Consider the following 17,320-nt stretch of genomic DNA (forward strand, 5'->3'; position numbering starts at 1 on the left):
TCTCACTATCTCCATTATATATTTGAATAGTCCGCTGATGAACACGTTTTGTTTGAATTGGTAACATACAGTATTATAAATTTATGATTCAACATTTACTATGAAATAGACAGACAACTAGAGCTCCAACAAGAAAAAATAAATAACATTTTTGAAAGTAGTTAATAATATATCAACTAAATATTCATTTGACATGTACATACCAGTGACTGGTCGTCAAAGATCAACGTATCCACTGCTATTTGTTTCGTTCAGGTAACATGTAAAAAATAAGATTAAAGATGATTTTTTAGAGTTCAGTAAGTTCACCAGATCTATGAACGCTTGAGTTTGACCTTAACATGTATCTATTTAAATTTACACAAAATGTTTTTAAAACAGTTACAAAAAAAAACTTTTAAGAATACAAAAATTCTTCAACTTGAAACTTTGGACACTGATGTTCGTTCTATGTCCCAATGAAATTTAATGCTTTGAAATTTTGATATTTTGCTGCTAGTAAATCAACTAGCAATTACCGACAAAAAGAAAGGGAAACAAAATCTGGTCACATTTATATGTGAAAATATGTTTAACCCTTTATAAATATCACTTAACTTCTCAATTTATATTAATCAAAAAATGGTTGCATACATCAAAATAACATTTTCTTGGTTCTTACAATTGTTCTACTTCGTTTTGTTGTGTCATCATCATATGGAAATTTTTAGTATGATGGTTACAAAAAATGAGATCGACATCATATACACAAAAAAATGTTAATTCTTCACTTTGTTTTGAGCTTCTAATCAATCTCTAAATTCTCAGCTTTAGATTATAACGGCCTCACTATACAATGAATTGTGCGTCCTATTCCAAATGTGTGTTATTTTATATCGTTTTACATCAAGGAAGTAAGACACAAATTAGAAGTTATCCAAACTACTATAAAAAGAGAAAAGGAAACATTGAATGCATTAAATCTTTATGATATGTTAGCATTTACGGCTAACAAAAGATTTTGCTAGTACCAAATCAATTTTTTTTTATGATATGTTACCATTTACAGCTAACAAAGAAAGAAAAAAAAAAAATCTATTCACATTTATATGTGAAAATATATTTCAGCCTATATAAATTGAACGTAACTTTCCAAGCACTTTAAACAAAAAAAAATGGTTGCATACTTGAAAAACAACTTTTTCTTGGTTCTTACAATTGTTGTACTTCCTTTTGTTGTGTCATCATCATATGGAAACTTTAGTACGATGGTTACAAAAGATGAGATCAACATCATATGCACAAAAGAATATGTCAATTCTTCACTTTGTTTTGAGCTTCTAAAATCAATCCCTAAAATCTCAGCTTTAGATTTTAATGGCCTCACTAAATTTCTTATCAAATATCAGTCCCGAAACGTTTCAGATGCGTTGAACCAAATAAAAATGTATGCAGGCAACGCAACGGATTTGCAGACAATTGATTTATGTGTAAGATTATATGAAAATACTCTTTATGACACTGATCATATTCTCAAAGCTTTGGCAACCAAGAAATACTTCATTGTAAACATTTACATCACAGGCTTAGATGCCAATATGGGTATATGCAGAGAAGAATTAGTAGTGATGAAGCCAAGACTCGAAGTCTTGATCACGAGAAATAAAGTCATTACAAATCTCTCTTCCATTATTTTGTGTATTCTGGAATGTTATCTAGCAAAAGAAAAAGCATATTGTTAATTTACTATAATGATATTGCTTGGTCTGATGTTGTCATCGCATTTTTAATATAAAAAACTAGATGATAATTGTCGCGCATGGAGTGAGATTTTATAGTAAATAAAGATTTTAACATTTTGCAATATTATCGATTGTAAAATGACGAATACAAATGTTGGTCTCTTAAGATGCATTATTGTTGTTGAAGATTTAACGTAAATTACAACTCATTTTAATTATTTATAAGACTTCATATACACAAAAAAAAATTGAATTTTGCGGCTGACACAAATCACAAAAACCAGATAAACAACATCAATTGTAAAATAACGAAAGGAGATTATGTTTTCTTCTTTTTTTTTGTTTACTATTGACTTTTTATAAGTGATTTCATTTTCTACCTCTATAAAATTGTTCTTTCGGTCTCGTTTATGTTTCACTGATATGAGTTTTGTTTATTTTTTTTAACTTTTTCTGTGAATTCAGTGAATTACATTAATGTCAATTTAAAAAGATAGACCTTTGTAAAAACTATTTCCACTCCAAATACATATCTAAGAATCAAAATTTTGAAAAAGATCACTCGAAAACTCTATTCACAGATTAGTGTTCAAACCTAATATATCAAACTGTTATAGAATATAAGTGCAAACTTGAAATTTAAATGTCTGTCTGGAATATATTCACCAGTTCGGGTTAAAAATATATTTACCAATCCTAGAAGAAGTATATTTATGGGATTGTCAAGATCAAATAACATATTAGAAATCACTTATTTTAAAAATAATTCATATACATAAAACTATATACATATTAGAGTAAACACATAAATCAAAACCAATAAATTTTGTTTAAATATAATCATGTTTTTTGGTAAATAAATCAAAACAATCATTTTATTTACTGTATATGGTATATAATTAAACTTTAGTGATATTGACATATATATAGTATATTTTAATATAAATATTAACTATTGACACTTCCTACTCATGATTTTATTAACATTTTTATATTTATTGTAACAAAATTTTAATAATCACAAACTTTTAATGTGAGATTTATCAATACAAATTTCAAAATTAAAATATTAAGATCTCAATAATTGTTTAAATACAATTTTTTAAATTAACATATTTATATATTTTATATGCTACATAATTTAATTTAAATGATATTAATATATATATATATATATGAATATCTATTAATGAGACTTCATATTCATACGATTTATGATCATTTATATCTTGTTTCAACAAAAAAAAAGTTAAACTATTGATCACAAAATTTTAAATGTGAGATTTTTACCATTTATAGTCGTTTTAAAAAAATTAAAAATATTACATATATGAAAAAAATCTAAATTTGTTTAATCTATTCTTAATGTGATTGATAAATGTTTTTAATAATATAAAATTAAAAAAAATACAAAAATTGTTATCAAATATGTATTAGTCACAATCATTAATTGTCTCATATATATATGTTGATGAAAACCGTTTGCTTAGTAGTTTGTGTGCTGTTGAAATAAGCTATCCTCAGAAGTCAAAATTGCTGTAATATTTTACCAAAAAAAAAAATTGCTGTAATAAGAAATATATTGCTACATGTGCCCAATGACCAAGCTCAAAAACCTGAAGCCCAGATATATATATGCCCAAGAACCAACCTACATTCACTTCAGTTGAGTTACATGAAATCAGATTATCTTTGGTCAACTTACTCTTTCAACTTTGACTGGTTCTACTACTTATTGGGTCGACCATTGTGACTCGAGTAGTTTAATCCTACAGTTTCAATACATGACGTTTTAGTCTTATGGTATTTAATCAAATCGAATATACCAACATACAAGTCGCAGAAAAGGAGTGATGCAAAATCTAAAATACCAACATACAAGACTCAAACATAGTTTGCATGTACCATTATTATATTCACTCTATTACAGTCAACCACTCTATTACACCTTTATGTTGTTGTGTTTGGTCGTGGAACAACTCTACATAGAAAGAGCACATATCTTCTACATACACATATTTTAAACATATATGGGTTAAGAGAGTTAGTAGTAAGACCATTTCTTTTCCACCTTCGCTTCCCCCTGAAGAAAAAGATTATAATACACTTGAAATAGCTAAATACTATACAACTTCCAATAAGATTCATTACAGTTACCTTGCATGGGTTTGGTTTTTATTTTTAAACTTCTCTTTGCTTTGCTCATAACACCAGCTTGAACCCCTTTGACAGAAAATCATCCCTGAAAATGTAACAACATAACATGTTTTGAGCACACACTATATACATCACATCAAAACCAACTAGAGATGAGCATATAGCACCACCTCTTACTCCTCTGCTGCATCATCTTATCTTCCAAAGCTCGACGTTCTCTCCTTCTCTTAGCTTCACTAGGATCACCTTTACACCCCAGAACAAGGCTACTCACAAGCAACTCCGCGCTATACGAACTATCACAGTCCTTTATCCTAAGCGTCCTCAACCTCTTACTCTCCAAATCAAACCACAAAAGCTTCGCGTTGTTCACCTCAATCAAAACCTTCCTCCTATCCTTAGAGTAAAGCAGAGGCCTCATAAAGTCAAAAGACTCAACACTCTTCGGCTTGGGAACACTAAACACCTTACTCCAAGACCCTTCAACTTTATACTCCTTCATGACCCAAACATCAACGGAGGTAAACTCACGGTTACACATCAAACAAAGACAACCCTCGAGAACCCCTATGTCGATGTTCTCATGAGCAAGAGACTCAGGGAAGGTAAGTATCTCAAACTCCTCCGCCGCAAGATCAAACCTTATAATAGTATTGAACGCGATAAGTCCAGGACGTCTAGGTAAAACCCAGTGAAGACTATTACAAGCCAGCACACCGTACCCGCGACGGTACAATAGATGGTAATAAAAGTAAAACAGTAACTGAATCGCGGGAAGAACGCGTTTGACTCTCTTCCACGTGTTCATCTTTAAACTAAAGACTTTAACCTCGTACGGGAAACCGAACACAAGCTCATCAGCTGCGCCTCCTTTACACTGAATCATCCTCACGACTTTGTAATCTTCGTTAACCGAATCGTAACCGAACCCGTAAAACACGTACCCACGTGTCCTCGACCCTTCGGGGAAATCAACCGGTTCAGCCGGTAACCGGTGGATCTGCCGTGTTGACGGGTTGAACAGAGCCATATCCGTCGGGGAGTTCGATAAACCGATTAAACCGTTGCAAGAACCGAAAACCTCGGTTAGACCGCCGGCTTTTAAGGGGTGCTCGACGTCGGAGACTTTATCCGGCGAATCGAGGTCGACGGTGACGAGGAGGCGAGGGCCTCGGAGGAGGATCATGAGGTGGTCTCCGGTTTGGAGGGTGTGGTGGAGATGGGAGGAGATGAAATCGGGGCTGTCGATTAGGGAGAAGCAGGGCTTGGAGAGGACTCGGCATCGGACTAGCGTAGACGCCGGGAGACGGAGGAAGAGATCGGTGATGATGTCCATCGGCATATCCGCCATTTTTTTTTTTTTTGACGTAAAGAAAGGGGAAAGTGGATTTGAGTGCTTACAGTGACTTCTTGGTTGGAAGAAGATGCTTGGATGTTTCATCTACCAAGAAGATGATGGTATTTCCTTTTTTCTCAAGATAATGTTATAAAAAGGGAATAAAGTCAGTTTTGTTACACGTCTGTTTTTTAGTAAATGTCTGTATAATGTTTTTTTTTATTCTTTTACGGAAGTTTTATTACATTGTTTCACACATTTTATTATTTAGTTTGTAAATTCCATTTTTACAAATGTTAATACCGATCCGAATCCGGGTTAAATACCGAATGTATCTTATTTTATAGTATTTTGGGTTATGCGTATTATCTGAACTGAACTCGAACCTAAATAGATACCCAATAGAACTCCGAAACATTTAAATTTTCCAAAAAGAACTTGTACCAAACATTATATCAATTCTTAATATGTATTCAAAATATATTAAACATCTAAAATAATTATTTATTATATGAAGATTGATGGTTGAATGTGGTGGTTAAAGTAGGGTGCGTTCGGGTACCCATTCGGACTCGGATTGGGTATTTCTGATTTTTTGGATTTTCGGATATTTCAGTATAGAGTTATAGAACCTGTTCGGGTATTTCTGTATTTCGGATCGGGTTCGGGTATTTTTAGTTCGGGTTCGTTTATTTCGGATCGGGTTCGGATATTTAGATTTTGAAAAAAAAAATTAATTTTTTTATTTCTTAAATTTCTTGTATTTAAAAATATAACTTTCACTTAACTAATTTTTTTTATTTTTAATAGATTGAATGGTTAATAGATTTGGACATAACATTTTGAAACTAAAAAAGACATTAATTTGGTTATTGTTTTTAAATTTTGGATGTAACTTTTTGTTAATTCTTGAAATAAAAAGTTTGATATACATTTTAAGTGAGTAGCAAATCATTTTCTCCGTAATTCTATGTATATCATATGAACTTAAATTATGTGTAGTATCAATAGAAATATTTTATATAAAATGAGAGATGTAAACTAGAAATATATGGTTAATTATACATATGTTCGGTTATCTTCGAATATCCATTTGGGTTCGGATATTACCCGTTCGGGTTCGGATATCCAGTCTCTCCTAATTTAATACACGTTCGGATATTTTGCTACTTCGGTTCGGGTTTTTTGGATCGGGTTCGGATATTTAGATCTTGAAAAAAAAAATTAATTTTTTTATTTCTTAAATTTCTTGTATTTAAAAATATAACTTTCACTTAACTAATTTTTTTATTTTTAATAGATTGAATGGTTAATAGATTTGGACATAACATTTTGAAACTAAAAAAGACATTAATTTGGTTATTGTTTTTAAATTTTGGATGTAACTTTTTGTTAATTCTTGAAATAAAAAGTTTGATATACATTTTAAGTGAGTAGCAAATCATTTTCTCCGTAATTCTATGTATATCATATGAACTTAAATTATGTGTAGTATCGATAGAAATATTTTATATAAAATGAGAGATGTAAACTAGAAATATATGGTTAATTATATATATGTTCGGTTATCTTCGAATATCCATTTGGGTTCGGATATTACCCGTTCGGATATCCAGTCTCTCCTAATTTAATACACGTTCGGATATTTTGCTACTTCGGTTCGGGTTTTTTGGATCGGGTTCGGGTGCGGCTTCAGATATCGGGTAAAGTGCCCACCCCTAGGTTGAAGTTTTTAGATTTTGGTTTTGTTTTCATTGAATAATGTTTTTCATTTCATGAGAACTTGGTTTTCGTTTTATGCTTTCATTTATTTGGTTTTCTTTCGATCAATAATTATGTTTACCTTTCACTTGATTTTGAATGATCACATTTGATGTTCCTTTCTTTTTTTGAGGCGATTTTATTTATGTTTTGGTTACAAAATAGGTACAAATCAAGTATTTTAAAACCGAAGAACCGGTTTTACTTACTTTTTGGTTACAAAGTAGATATAAATCAGGTACATTTAAACTGAATAACCGATTGGGACCCAAACCCGAAAGTACATCGGATTGTACTGGTTCTTTGGAGATTTACTAACCCCGACCCGAATCCGATAGAACCCAAACCGGTCCCAAACAGAATTTTCATATAACCCGATTGGACTAAACTGAAACCCGATTGGACTAAACCGAAACCCGATTGAGATTCTAAATGCCCAGGTCTATATATAATAGTGTCGGTCCTGACCTAAAGTTAGAGACGGTCCTGGCCTAAAGCTGGAAAAACACCATATTAACAATAACAATTTTAATAATCTTAATAATTCTAAAATATATCTACTTTACTAAAATAGAGTCATAATTAAACTCTATCATGTGATATTTTAATTTTGGACTTATTCAACATTATATCACTTAACATACGGTCCCTTTAATATACACGCTCTTCTTTATACAATTATTTATGATGACCCATATAAATAAATTTAACTGGTATGTTGTGCCTTGATATCGACATGTCGTTTTGATCACTCGGTTTAATTTCACTTTCAAAACCATGAACATTATTAATATAGTGAAGATGTACATTATCAATATACACTATCTATACTATTATTTATGAAGTTATTTAGCTTATTTGTCGTGATTTCCATAATTTTAGTTAATTTTGCTTATTTGTCATGTTTTAATTAGTTTTAAACTGAATCATTAATTTATTAATAATTTTTAGTTGAGTCCATAATTTATTAATTTAAATAATATAATTCTAAAATATGTAATTAGATATATAATTATTTTGATTTTTCTTATTTGTCATGTTTTCTATGATTTTAGTCAATTTTGTTTATTTGTCATGTTTTTATTGGGTTTTACTTTATTCATTGATTTATTATAAAATTTTACCAGAATCACTAATTTATTAATTAAAACAATATCCGTAATGAATTTTATATATAATTAAAAACAAATTTTGATTTAATAATATTTAAATCTATATGTTATATTTATTTGTCATATTTTATTAGGTTTAAAGCTTTTATATAGGTCATTGATTTATTATTATTTTTTAACTGAGTATTTATTAATTTTCACAAAACCCGTAATGAATTTTATATATAATGAAATACGAATTTTATTTTAATAATATTAAATTTATATGTTATATTAAATAATTAATTTTAAACTAATATAATAAAATTGTGAAAATATATATAAAAATTAAGAGAATTCTTATATATTGTGTTGCTATCTGAAAATAATATTTTTTATTATAAAGTTAACAAATTACGATATAAAAATATTTATAATTAAATATTAGTCAAACAAAAATATTTATATAAAGATATTTTCTAAAATATTTCTAATATATGAGTGTTTTAAAACTTTTAAGACAATAATAAGTATATAGTTTGATGAACGTTTTTTTGACATATATAAATAATTTGATTTTTTATTTAACTATTTAAAATCATAAATAATAACTTATCCCCTAGACTATATTTGCAAAGTGATTTTGCCACATGTTTTCTCTACAATCAATTTAACAAAACAAATATGACATGGCGACTGAAATTGATGACATGGCTTCGAGAAAAATATAAGATGAATAATTTCATTTAATGTTGATTTATATTTTTAGCAAACTTATTAGAATGTGGTAATAATTCATATATTACATTCAATATTGATATTTTTTTTGGTAAACTTTTTTAAAATATGGTAATAGCTCATACATCATCTATAAAATAAATATATTCATATATGGCATTTCAAATTTTGAAATATTATTACTTTTGTATAATTATACAATTTGTATTACTAAAGCTTTCAAAAATTTTCTACAGTTTTTTAAAAAATTAAATATCTAATCGTAAGATTATTAGTTTCTTATATATCTACAAATTTTATAAATATTGTTTAGGCTAAATTTTTGATAATTATACAATTTTATATCATTTTTTTAGTTTTATACAAATTGATTTAATATATATCAAATCTGTATTAAATATTAGTAAGAAAATAGTAAAATCTATGATATTTAATAAAAAAATTTAGTAAATATAAATTAGATTTAAATTTTTTTTACTGCACATGGTGCAGGAAAACACCTTGTTTTATACCTATACGATTTCGAAGCTACTACAACTACAAATTATCAAAATAGTCAATAAAACAAATATCCAGATTTTGAAAAGCAGATCAATAATATATTTTTGATCCGCTTTTCAAAATCTGAATATTTTTTTATTGACTATTTTGATAATATGTATAAATTTATAACTTTTTATTAGAAAAAATAATATAAAAACTATTTTATTATAATTTTTGAGTTTTAAACTGTGTTTTCATATCCGATTCAAACTCATGGTCGAACCAGTAGATCTGCTATTAACCCAAGAAAATAATTTAGACATGCTATTAACCCGTTATCTGATACTGTTGATCTGATATATATCCAAAATATCTGATAATATTTTTAAAACTTTTTGATTAAATTACTCATATATTTTTTTAATATCATATTGAATAATAATAATTTTTGTTTAACATTTTGTCTATCGTGAGAGTTGATACGTAGATTTAAGAAAATAATATTTAGATGTCATTATGTTTGTTAATTTATATAGTGTAAAAATTCAAAAACCTATTAACAATTACTAAGAAAATAATATATTGATGTAATTACAATAACAAAATTCATAGACCTATTAACAATTACTAAGTTCTATAGGTGTGCTATAATTATAACGCCTAATGATAATTATTTTAAACTTATTTTTAATTACTAAGTTCTACTTGTATGGTATACCTTATAACGCCAAATGATAATTTAAAATAAATTATAATTTATGATAGTTATTGTAATTTTTATTTGAATTTATTGATCTTAACTATGTTATAGCATAAAGAAAATATAAGAATCCTTATAATAAAGTATGACAACTAAAAATTTTATTTTATGGGTTATATTTAATATTAAATTTCATTTGTGTATAATAAAATATTTTTCTCAAATGATACTAATGGGTTTTAAAATTTGGACATTTAATTAGTGAATAATCTTGATTATTATAACTTATAATTTCTCTGGACAGTTTTTGTAGTTATAGGCCCAAAAATATTGTGTCATTGATGAAACTTAAAATTCATTTGTAAATTCAAAAGTATTTTTGAAAAAAAAATGACATTTCATTAAAAGGAAAAAGAAGAATGATCTTGTTTTAATAGTATAGATGCAACAAGCTTTTCACCAAATCTGTGCATATTGTGAAAAGTAAATTTCTTCTAATTTTCTTCATCCTCCTTATTTCAATGTTCTCACCATGATCTGTAATCCGAGTAAGTTGTGACTCAAACAAATACTGAATCCCAAATATATGTCTTTTTGATATATTAAACATGGATTTAGTATTGGAATTATTTTGTTTGTTTCAAGGAGGTTTTGAAAACTCGAGATATATATTGAATTTCATGGATCTTGGTGTCTGATTTGAAAACTCAAGATTCATGGTGTTGTGACAGTAACGAAATAGATGCAACTCACACCTTGCATTTACTGATAATGTGATTGTTTTCTTTGATGGTTCTTTGGAATCCAGCCTCTTCAAATCCTTCATGCCATTCTTCTGGAGCGTATCTATACCATGTCCTCTCCACGGACCAGATATTACTCTTGGGTCACATCTAGTTCCTACCATTCAGGTTTCTCCAGAATCTCCACATGGGATATAAAAAACAAACACTTGCTATGGACTAAAATTGTGTGGTATAATGTGCCAAAGATAGTGTAGTAACTATTTCTTTGGCCGTAGGTTTTTTGTTGTTCAGCTCTTTGGTCGTAGGTTTCAGTTTCAAAGATATATTTTAAAATGAGTTTGCAAAAAACTTTCGGTAGAATCTGTTCAATCATTTAGATCCTTTTGGATACTACAAAGATTGAGAAAATATTGTACTACTAGCTGAAACTTTTAGAAGGAAGATGACAAAAGTTGAAAAATATCTGATGCTCTGTTTCATTAGTGTATATTATACGAACATTTGTGTTTGTTTTGAATCATATAAGGTATTTGCATTCTGTAAAGATTATACATTTTTGTGCTTCAATTATTTCGGATAAGTTCTTTACTAGATCGATATCTATAAGACTAGGTCATATAATAGTTTTTATTAGTGATTGTATTACTAAGCATATTCATACATGTATAATGCAGGTCTTTTATAAATTTCAATAACTTAGATAGTGTGATTAGAAACAGAACAACAAACAATATATGTAAAAGTCAACATAGGATTTATTGATGTTTTATTACATTAGTATTGATAGGAAGTGAAAAAAAAAGCCGCAAATCTTTAGTTGTGGTTTAAGTAGCGAGTACGTTAAAGTATATAGGTAATTTTAGAAAGGTACATATAGTAACGATTATGGGCACATAAAACCTCGAGGCATCGGGCGACCACAAGCCCTACAAATGATAAAGATATTGCGAGAAGGAGTGGAATATCTTTGACTTTGTGGTTGCACCAAACCACATAGGCATGCAGCTACTTCAGCATCAGATAGATCTCGGATGAGAGAGCAGCATGGTTGTGCTCTTCCAAAGTCCAGGAAGTTACCAAAACGTCTTATGGTATTTGAACATGCCCTTAATTGGCTGGCATTTCTGGGACAAGTTGGGGGTGGTGGTGGTTGGGAGTTTGGGGGAGGAGACGGAGGAGTCTGCGGTGGGGGCGGTGGTGGTTGGAAATTTAGAGGAGGAGAAGGAAGTGGTGGTGTGTTTGGAGGACTCACTGGTGGAGTCTCTGGTGGTGTGGTTGGCGGAGTTTGGGGTGGACTTTGTGGCGGCGTCTGTGGTGGTGTAATTGGAAGAGGCACTGAGGGTGGTTGGGAGTTTGGGGGAGAAGACGGAGGAGTCTGCGGTGGGGGCGGTGGTGGTTGGAAATTTAGAGGAGGAGAAGGAAGTGGTGGTGTGTTTGGAGGACTCACTGGTGGAGTCTCTGGTGGTGTGGTTGGCGGAGTTTGGGGTGGACTTTGTGGCGGCGTCTGTGGTGGTGTAATTGGAAGAGGCACTGAGGGTGGTTGGGAGTTTGGGGGAGGAGACGGAGGAGTCTGCGGTGGGGGAGGTGGTGGTTGGAAATTTAGAGGAGGAGAAGAAGGTTGTGGTGTGTTTGGAGGAGGCGCTAGTGGAGTTTGTGGTGGTGTGGTTGGTGGAGTTTGAGGTGGACTTTGTAGTGGCGTCTGCGGTGGTATGGTTGATGGAGTTTCTGATGGTGTAATTGGAAGAGGCACTGATGGAACCTGTGGTGGTAAGATTGATGGAGATTTAGGTGAAAAAATTGGAGAATGCACTGGCGGAGTCTGTGATGGTGGAACTGAAGGACGCACTGGTAGAATCTCCTCCGTAGGCGTTGGCGTGATGTTTGATGGAGGAAGCTGGGGTGATATGGTTGGAGTGATTGGAGGACTTACTGATGGAGTCTGTGGTGGTGGAGTTGGAGAAGTTTGCGGTGGTGTGGTTGCTGATGGATTGTTTGGTGGAAACGCTGGGGGTAGGTTGCTAGGTGGTGTCTGCGGTGGGGGAGCCACTGGTGTTATTGGTGAAGTCTGAGGGGTTGGCGGTGGGGTGTTTGGTGGAGGTGGTGATAATATTGGACAAACACATGGTGGACACACCAATAATGGTGGAGGTGGTGATGAAGGCCGTTGTAGTGGTGGAGGTGGAGGCAACCGGGGACTAGGCCGGCCTTGGGCTTTGGTTTGGCCGATGAAGAGGATGCTGATCAATGCAAGAACAAAAACTAAAGTGTTTGTTACACCTTTTGGGGCCATTTTGCTCTTAAACGATCTTTGTTCTGTACGTACTTTGGTGAATTGAAGTGTAGTGAGGCCGTGGGTATTTATAGTAGTTTTTTCTGGAGATTTAATAGGTTTAATTTGCCACTTGTTCTACAGCCAAACCCTCTTCTTGTGGTTAGGACTCATAGGTGCTCATAGGTGGTTTCACTTCAAGTCACTAATTGTTTTTTCACATGACAATGTACTATCATCACTTTGTGATAATGTTAACATTCTGTTCGACGATCTCAGATTCCAGGATCGAGGTTTATACTAGTATGCAACCTTGTTCTAATTTCATTGATTGATATGTAGGGTATATTGTAAGTAAAATGATAAGTTTTTTTTTTTATATAAACTGTAGACCCTTGGTAAGAAATGACGATTTCGAGTGGAGCACCCATAATTCCCAAAATCAACTGACTTGTTTTTGGTGTTTTCTTTGCTGATTCTAATGATATTCTTCCGAAAATATGATACATACATGGGAGATAGAATTGATCACTATTGAAGATTTGAAGATATTTTATTCAAAATTTATAACAAAATTATAATTCATTTACAAATTTGTGGGTTATGTAGCTTGATTAAATGGGCCGTCACCTTCTAATTCCTTCTACCAAACCTTTTGTATAGCTTACTCTAAGGGAATGGGAACTCCCAAACGTAGGTTGTCAGAAGTTTCTGAATTTAGGCTTCATATTGGAGATATTTGAAAATGTAGTAATTACTACGAATTACTTGTTACATATATACTACTCTAGTGGAAGCTATTGGTCCAGTGGTTTAACCAAAGATTCATTAATGCTTATATACCAGGAGATTTGGGTTTGATTCCCGAAAAAGATGAATTATGTGAATTAATAGAGAAACGACTTATAAGATATTTGCAGCATGGTGCAAGGATTACCGTCAAAGGTGGATCCAATAAACGACTCAAATAGTGCAATCAGACATGAATCTTCATAAGGTAGGTAGAATTATCAGCTGTAGAATCGTCTTTAATATTTCTCCGAGTTTGTAATAGGATAATATATCCAGCGTTAATATATATATATATATATATATATATATATACATACCACTCTAATTTTCCTGTTTTGATTCCTATCCAATCATTTGGTTCCAAAATTTCAAGCAAAACTCATATAACCTAGAATCGGAAGCGGATACGCGGAAACGGAACCTTAAAAATAGGATTTAAAAAAAACTAAGAAGTGGTACGTGTTAGAAGCGTATATATATACGAAATTCCCTAAGATAGTCATTTTTACGTTTTTGTCACAAAAATAGCTCTCAATGAAAAAATAAACAAAAGAAGTTTTATTAAAAGGTAGAAGTATATTTTTACCCTAGAGTTAACTAATTTAGACTTAGGATTTAGAGTTAAGGGGTGGGGTTTTGGGGATGAGGTTTCAAATATTTTAAAAAAAAAATATTAAAAATTTCTAAATAAAAATGGGCTATTTTGGTCATTTTCTTTTTTGAACTCTATTTTGTGACCTATATATATATTAAATATAAGAAAATTTCTTAAATTTATTACTAAAAACATATGATTCAAATTAAAAGAAAAAATTATTCATGTATATGAATTTTAAATGACTTTGTATTATAACTGAGAAAATATAAATAAATTAAGTTTATAAAAATTATTACCCAATTAATTATATTAATATTTTATAAACAATTGACATAATATATTTAAATATATGTGTTATACCTTTAATAAAAAAATCAGTGCATAAAGATAATTTATATATAGTATTAGTTTAATAGTTTCTTATTTTTATTTTTTGTATTTTAGTATTATTAAATTTCAAATTTTACACAAAACATAAGAACATGAAGTTTTATTTGTTATTTATTTATGAAATTGTTTTCTTTAAATGAAAAATGATTCCAAAACAGAATCTTATGCCTCCAACGTGATTTTAAATAAAATATTTTTAAAATATTTTGAAACCAAAATTCTGCAAGCTTTCATAAAGTTTTGATTCTGATTCGAATTCTGAATCTGGAAGCGGACGTTTAAAGTAGTTACCGTGTAACATAGAGAAAAACTAATAAAATACTACTAATACATATCCCATATATATTAATTGAAGATCATTTAAAAAGTTATAATCTTAAGTTTGTACTAATTAAAAAGAGACTTTGCTTAGGTGTCACTTAATTAGAATGATAATATAGCTTACGTGGCAGCTTAAGAATCAATTATAAAAAATGTTGGTCCAAATTCAATTACTAGGAACATTATATTAACCCAAAATCAAAATATAAGAAGCATGTATTATTTTCTTAAATAAAAGCTACGGAATTGCCTAATATGATTAACATATATATGGTAATTAATAATTATGAATAATAAAGATTTGATAACAATTTTTGCATCATTTTTGTTTAATTTTATATTATTAAACAAAATTAAATAATCACATTAACCATATAATAAAAAATTAGTTTTTTCGTATATGCTATATTTCAAATTTTTGAAAATGACTTTAAATTACAAAAAATAAGGAATCCTTATATGTTATATTTTAAATTTTTTAAACGACTTTAAATTACAAAAATGGGGAAATCTTATATGTTATATTTTTCTTATATGTTAGATATTTTTTATGTTAAATTTTGATTTTTGTAAACGACTTTAAATTACAAAAATGTAAGTTTTTCTTAAGCATACGACTAAAAGCATTAAAATATGACATGTATCAATTTGATGGTTGATCTGAAACATTTCAAAACCATATATGGAAGATAAATGTCAAAATAATTTAGCTGTAGAAACTGTACTGTTCATTTTTTTCAAGAAAGTGTTCGGTGGAAAAAAAAAGGTTTTTGTGTCATAATTTGTTTAATGTCTAATCCGTTCAACTCATAATATATTAATTATAGTTTAGTTCAACAATTTTTAATAAAAATTGATCCGGTCCATCGGAAAGAATTTATATAATAACAACAAAAAATATTGTATATGTATAAATAAAATGATCAAATATATAAAATTTATCGATAATATATACAAATAAACTCACCATGCACAAGGCGCAAATCTTATCCTAGTATACTACTGAAAAAACGCAAGGGGCCATAGACCACATGCTTAAAAGTTCGAGTTATCTCTTGGCTTCCTTACATTTTCTATAATTCTAATCTATAGTAAAGTTCTGATTATCTTAGCTAAATATTTTTAAACTAGATACAAATTCGTATCTTTATAATTTTTTTGCGTCTTGATTGAAAGTCTTTTCTCACAAAATCCCGTCATTGTAGCCGTAGTCAAGGAGGTGTTCGTACATCGCTAAAAAAATAATGAAGTACGTGTTAGTACCAGAGCCAGGCTTGACTTTTTAAAGTTAGAAGCAATGAAAAAAATGGCATCTCATATATTAAAGCTGATTGGAACTAGGTCTGAGATATATTATCCAAGATATAGATTCGATCCGAGATCCGTTTTGGACCAGTTTCGAAAATAGAATATCTGGAGCGTCCGGGTCCGAATCCAAATTGTAAAATCTTGGATCCGTTTAAGCCGAATCCAGATCCATATATTTTAATTTTCACGTTCAGATATCCAGATTCATATTTTTAAAATACATTAAAATTTTTAGTTTCATTAATATTAATATTTTATATATTAATATTTATACATAAATTAATTTTATAATATTATATTTTAATTTTATAGTATTATACACACATATATCTATATATATATATATATTTATAGATCTTGTATAAATATTTAATTTATGTATTATGTTTTAAAAATAGCATTTAAAAAAATATTTTTTAATTATTTTTACAGGATCCAGATACCCGCGGATAATAGAATTTTTTAATTATTTTTACAGGATCCAGATACCCGCAGATAATAGAATGCCAAAACGGATATCTAAAATCAGTTACCACAAACCACAAATCCGAATCTGGATATTAAATCCACGGATCCGGATCTGGGTACCCTAAATTTCATGGATATCCAGATCCATCTGATGACTAATTGGCACATATGACTTATCCAATTAAACAGATTACTAAACCACTAAACCAATAACTTTTTTTTTATAAAATTGACCCCCAAAAAATAGTTAGCAAAACCCCAAAATATTATTTAATCTTTCCGGTCAATAATTGACACTCGTTTGTACAATATGTCAATGTTCCTTCTTCAAAATTAACATCAAATTGACGGTCATGTTCCAGTTTAGTCATGCTTCCGTCCCGAATCCATAAAATAAAGTTATGAGCAAAATCTCGATATGAAGAGAAGAAGAATTACTAA

General features: G+C 30.0%; 3 protein-coding genes and 1 long non-coding RNA gene across 5 annotated transcripts; 2 read left to right on the forward strand and 2 right to left on the reverse strand.

Moving 5' to 3' along the window:
• Positions 1-918: 918 nt before the first annotated feature.
• LOC103834249 lies at positions 919-1,845 on the forward strand. Its single transcript, XM_009110315.2, has one exon. It carries the CDS (start codon positions 1,155-1,157, stop codon positions 1,719-1,721), a length of 567 nt encoding a protein of 188 aa, XP_009108563.1. The 5' UTR covers positions 919-1,154; the 3' UTR covers positions 1,722-1,845.
• A 1,707-nt stretch (positions 1,846-3,552) lies between these two features.
• On the reverse strand, positions 3,553-5,417 carry LOC103834250 (F-box protein CPR1). Of its 2 annotated transcripts, XM_009110316.3 has the most exons (3): positions 4,049-5,417; positions 3,879-3,963; positions 3,553-3,804 (listed from the first exon to the last, which is right to left on the reverse strand). In XM_009110316.3, the coding sequence occupies exons 1-2, from the start codon at positions 5,317-5,319 to the stop codon at positions 3,924-3,926; spliced, it is 1,311 nt and encodes a 436-aa protein (XP_009108564.1). In that variant the 5' UTR covers positions 5,320-5,417; the 3' UTR covers positions 3,553-3,804; positions 3,879-3,923. The 2 variants fall into 2 exon arrangements, with proteins under 2 accessions (XP_009108564.1, XP_018509159.1); XM_018653643.2 differs by having other exon boundaries at positions 3,557-3,963.
• A 744-nt stretch (positions 5,418-6,161) lies between these two features.
• On the forward strand, positions 6,162-7,225 carry LOC117127263. The gene is made up of 2 exons (XR_004450187.1): positions 6,162-6,345; positions 6,831-7,225. It is a non-coding gene; the product is annotated as an uncharacterized LOC117127263 (long non-coding RNA).
• A 1,676-nt stretch (positions 7,226-8,901) lies between these two features.
• On the reverse strand, positions 8,902-14,005 carry LOC103834251 (extensin-like). Its single transcript, XM_033277038.1, has one exon. It carries the CDS (start codon positions 13,021-13,023, stop codon positions 11,617-11,619), a length of 1,407 nt encoding a protein of 468 aa, XP_033132929.1. The 5' UTR covers positions 13,024-14,005; the 3' UTR covers positions 8,902-11,616.
• Between the last annotated feature and the right edge of the window lie 3,315 nt (positions 14,006-17,320).

Source organism: Brassica rapa, chromosome A08 (genome assembly GCF_000309985.2).
Source record: "Brassica rapa cultivar Chiifu-401-42 chromosome A08, CAAS_Brap_v3.01, whole genome shotgun sequence".
Taxonomy (NCBI): domain Eukaryota; kingdom Viridiplantae; phylum Streptophyta; class Magnoliopsida; order Brassicales; family Brassicaceae; genus Brassica; species Brassica rapa.